This window comes from Lycorma delicatula, chromosome 1 (genome assembly GCF_047948215.1).
Source record: "Lycorma delicatula isolate Av1 chromosome 1, ASM4794821v1, whole genome shotgun sequence".
NCBI classification, from domain to species: Eukaryota; Metazoa; Arthropoda; class Insecta; order Hemiptera; family Fulgoridae; genus Lycorma; species Lycorma delicatula.
In genome coordinates this window covers 255,501,072-255,505,553 of record NC_134455.1, presented here as the reverse complement: position 1 = coordinate 255,505,553, position 4,482 = coordinate 255,501,072, and the positions used below count along the sequence as shown (strand labels likewise).

The 4,482-nt window shown below is 32.8% G+C and overlaps 1 protein-coding gene across 1 annotated transcript; it reads left to right on the top strand.

Moving 5' to 3' along the window:
- The first annotated feature begins 2,987 nt into the window (after positions 1 to 2,987).
- LOC142318294 (uncharacterized) lies at positions 2,988 to 3,912 on the top strand. Its single transcript, XM_075354866.1, has 2 exons — positions 2,988 to 3,048; positions 3,161 to 3,912. The coding sequence occupies exon 2, from the start codon at positions 3,161 to 3,163 to the stop codon at positions 3,467 to 3,469; it is 309 nt and encodes a 102-aa protein (XP_075210981.1). The 5' UTR covers positions 2,988 to 3,048; the 3' UTR covers positions 3,470 to 3,912.
- The last annotated feature ends 570 nt before the right edge of the window (positions 3,913 to 4,482 follow it).

The window sequence follows — 4,482 nt, the reverse complement described above, 5'->3', positions numbered from 1 at the left end:
TGAACTGGTAACCGCAGGTCCACATGAAGCGATGGTGGTTGAACAGCAGCTTGCCCTTTTTGAAATTTGAAACAGGACGATGGATGAAATCCGTTCCTGAAGCCCCAGAATTGTGCGACGACTCTGCTTCTGTCCTGGCTACCTTAGATGGTGGAGGTCCATCAGCCATCTCTACGTCTGCTGTCCGGCTTCCCGACATACGTGGATATAGTACTCCAGTAACGGACTCCACTCCGTATCCGTACTTGATCGAAAGACCTGCGGCACCGACAAGACTGTGCCAATTGCCAGTCCTAGCGAAATCCCTGATCCCCCGTCTATCAGCTGCACGTATATGATGATGATCTGTGGCCGACTCGTATCGGAGGTCGTGCTCAAGCGCGATCTGATCGACCGGGGGCCCGTTATCAATTGGGTTTCCAGGTTTCCAGGGCCGAGATAATTAACCCACCGGGTTGGTCTAGTGGTGAACGCGTCTTCCCAAATCAGCTGATTTGGAAGTCGAGAGTTCCAGCATTCAAGTCCTAGTAAAGCCAGCTATTTTTACACGGACTTGAATACTAGATTGTGGATACCGGTGTTCTTTGGTGGTTGGGTTTTAATTAACCACACATCTCAGGTATGGTCGAACTGAGAATGTACAAGACTACACTTCATTCACACGCTTACATATCATCCTCTGAAGTATTATCTAAAACGGTAGTTACCGGAGGCTAAACAGGAAAAAGAAAGGGCCGAGATAATTATGTCCGGGAAAATTCATAAAAACACTGCCCAGCGTTAGCGGTGCAACGCCTTAGTTTCCCCCGCTTCTTTCTGTTCCACCGCCCCACCGCTAAACGGTCGGGAACTGGTCACTTGTTCGGATTTTTCCGAGAGAAAGATCTAGCCTCGCGCCAAACGACCGAGCTGCACAGCCGTCGATGTATAGGAAGTTCGAAACGTACGGGCAAGACTCTTTTGCCGAGGAGACTGACTGATTATAAACACGAGGCGTAGATAAAGTCGGAGCCGCAGTTACCGTTATTATTATCGGCCGTTTAAACTTTTTTTAAACGCACGAAGCTTTTTATTCTACTTTATAGGCTTTATAGTAAGCCGTTAGCTCAATAACTGTAGATACAGTTATTGTAACAGAGTGGAAATAACTATCGCGGCTGCGTGGTAGTGAGGCGCGAGGCTGGATCTTTCTCGGAAAGATCCGAACAAGAGACCAGTTCCCGACCGTTTAGCGATGGGGCGGTAGAACCGAGAAAAGCGGGACGAGTTTGTTATGAAAGAGTGTCGATTTTCTCGTTACCACTCTGTATCTTTATACAATTTATTCGTGCTCTCTTTTATCTCTGTTATTGCCTCTTTGACGTCAATCTCTCACTATAAATGACCGAGCCGCGAGACGGCATCCTATACTTACTGTTATAATCTTCATATGAAACAACTGCGTTTGACCGTAGTTCATGGCAGGAACAAAATCACTTTAATAACAGTACTGTAAAAATGCCGGTTCTAGGACAACCTTAACCTCTGCCGTCACACCCCCTCTGACGTCATACCCTCCCTTCACTATCGTCATGCCCCTCCTTTTTCGTCACTGTATCGTCATATCCCCCTCCAACGAACGTCACTGTATCGTCATACCCTCCCTCCAACGTCACTGCACCGTCATACCCTCCCTCCAACGTCACTGCTCCGGCATACCCCCCTTCAACGAAAATAATAACAATGATCACGTTGCACAGTACACGTGAGTGCTGACTTTGCCTCGACCTTATTTACTAGTTTGAAAGTCATCTAGTGATAATGCATTTGCGTCAATACTTTACTTGTTTATTTCAAAGTTATCTTAATGACAAGGCTAACGGTTTTGTATAAAAGCTTGTTAAATTTTCACCCGTTTTTATTACGTTCTTACTGTGCTAGTGTTACTCTGTGCCAGTTTTCTCTTCGTCATCTTTATTATTTTTATCCGGTAAGGGAAAAATTAATTTAAATAATTAAATAAAATAATTTTATTAATTCCAGTGATAAATATAAATATAATAGTAAAATAATGTTGATTATTCGTTTTAAATAATTAAATAAAAATAATATTGATTATTCATTTTAAATAATTAAATAAAAATTAATTTTATTAATTCTAGTTATGATTATATATAATAGTAAAATAATGTTGATTATTCGTTTAAATAATTTAATGTTTATTATTCGTATTAAATAATTAAATTAAATTAATTTTATTAATTCTAATGATGATTATATATATATATAGTAAAATAATATTAATTATTCGTTTTAAATAATAAAAATAAAATAATACCAATTTTAAAATTTACGAATAATAGTAAAATATATTTATAAAGTTTAAATACATATATATTTATTTTACTTTATTCTGTCTAGTTTAAACTAGAAGTTAAATAATTCGTGGGTAACCATTTAAATGGTTACCCACGAATTATTTAACTTTTATTTTAAATAATATAATCTATTTCACATAGTGATATGAAATTTATTTTATTCTGTCTAGTTTAAATACTGTATTTTATTTCAAACAGTTTTATTTTATTCTGACTATTGTAAATAGTTACATATAAATAAATCAAATTATTAATTTAATATGCATTTAAAATATTTTATCGTATTTCAAGCAAGTATTAGAAAGTTAAATATTTTTTTTCTTTTGCAGGATATATTCCTTATAAATACAGAGGTTACTTCAGTACTGGTTCATCCGACTGAAAGTAAGTATCTGTTTAAGACTACTTTTATATTTTAATACTAACTCTTTGTTATTAGATTAAAAATATTATATATTTTTTTATTTAACTATTTATTTTCAGCAAAATATTAAAGAATTAATTTTTTCTTTATATTTCAATACTAACTCTTTGTTATTAGATTAAAAATATTATATATTTTTTTTATTTAACAATTTATTTTCAGCAAAATATTAAAGAATTATTTTTTTCTTTTTTTTTCCAGGATATATACAATATAATTAAATTTACAATTTAATTCAACTATCTTTTTGAAATCACCTCTTATAAAGTAAGTTTATTATAATTATCAATATTTTATGTTTTTTTTTATTTTTTGCATAGTCAAATGATTTCTACTTACGTCTAATTATACATTACTAGTTTAGTTTATTATTTTACAGATGTCTCAAGATATGTTCCCGCCAATACCAAATGAGCAGTTGGGCGAAGTTGTTGAAAACATGTTCGATGAATCCTCTACAGATTCAGAATTTCAGTCAACTTCACAAAATCAACAACCGCACCAGCAAATGAACGTACCAGATTCACAAAACCTACCAGTAACAAATAGTTATCGACCACATTCCCCCTTAACATCTCCTTCAGGTAGTGATGAATCTCATAGTATTTTTTCTCCAAGAGTTTTTAATTTAATGTATAATTCACCTATTGAAGAAGCGTTAATAAGTGACGTATTAATGGAGGAATAAAATGCTTCTCCGAATCTGATAATAATATTGCTGATGATGGCGTTGAACCCAATTGGACTGCTGATGACGGTGATGAACCCAATTGGGCTGCTGATGGATGGGATCGGTTATTAACTGAAGTGTTAGAGCTAACTGAGCGAGATATAGCACGCACTTCAGCTTAAGTAGCCGTTCCACCTGAGACGGAAGAAACGTAATGTTGGTTATGGCCAACATAACCTCTTCAAGGTTATGTTGGCCATACCAAACATTGCAAATCGTTTGATGTCCCCGATAGTTTAAGCATTGATGCGAATTGTACTTGTGAATTGATACGCAATTTAATTTTACAAATTAAAAGATTTTTAAGTATATATAAGATATTATACGTTAAATGTAATTGTTGGTGGTGCTGTTGTAATAAATTATATGGAAATAAACTCTAACAAGGAACTCAAGGATTTTCTTCAACGAGAAATACCTTTAGCAACATAATTAAATCAATTATCATATGTTAATTGTTATATATGTATATATGATTGAAATAATGTAATAGTACAAATATGTTGTAAAATAATAAACGTATTTTTATTTAATCAGTTTTTTATTTCATATTCCTTTATCATTATTATAAAAGAAATTGGAAGACGAAAAATGAAAACCTTTTTTCAGTTAAAAATATTTAATTTATTAATCTACATAAATATATTATATATAAACTCTAATCCTCTAATCCCTCAATACAAATACAATAATGATTTTAAAAATTAAAAAAATAAGTAAAAAGAAATATTTAATAAGATTACATTTTATATAAATATTTAATTTATTAAACTACATAAATATAAATTTACATAAATACATTACATATTAACTAATAATCCCTCAATACAAATACAATAATCCCGCATGATTTTTAAATTTAGAAAATGAAAAATATTTTAATATTATTCAACCCGTTAAATAATCGTACCACTCGTCAGTACGATTCGTTAACAAATTAATTGTTACCAAAATTTTATGGCGATCATTTA

Excerpts from the sequence above, each read along its gene's own strand:
- LOC142318294 (XM_075354866.1), top strand. The coding sequence starts at position 3,161 with ATGTCTCAAGATATGTTCCCGCCAATACCAAATGAGCAGTTGGGCGAA.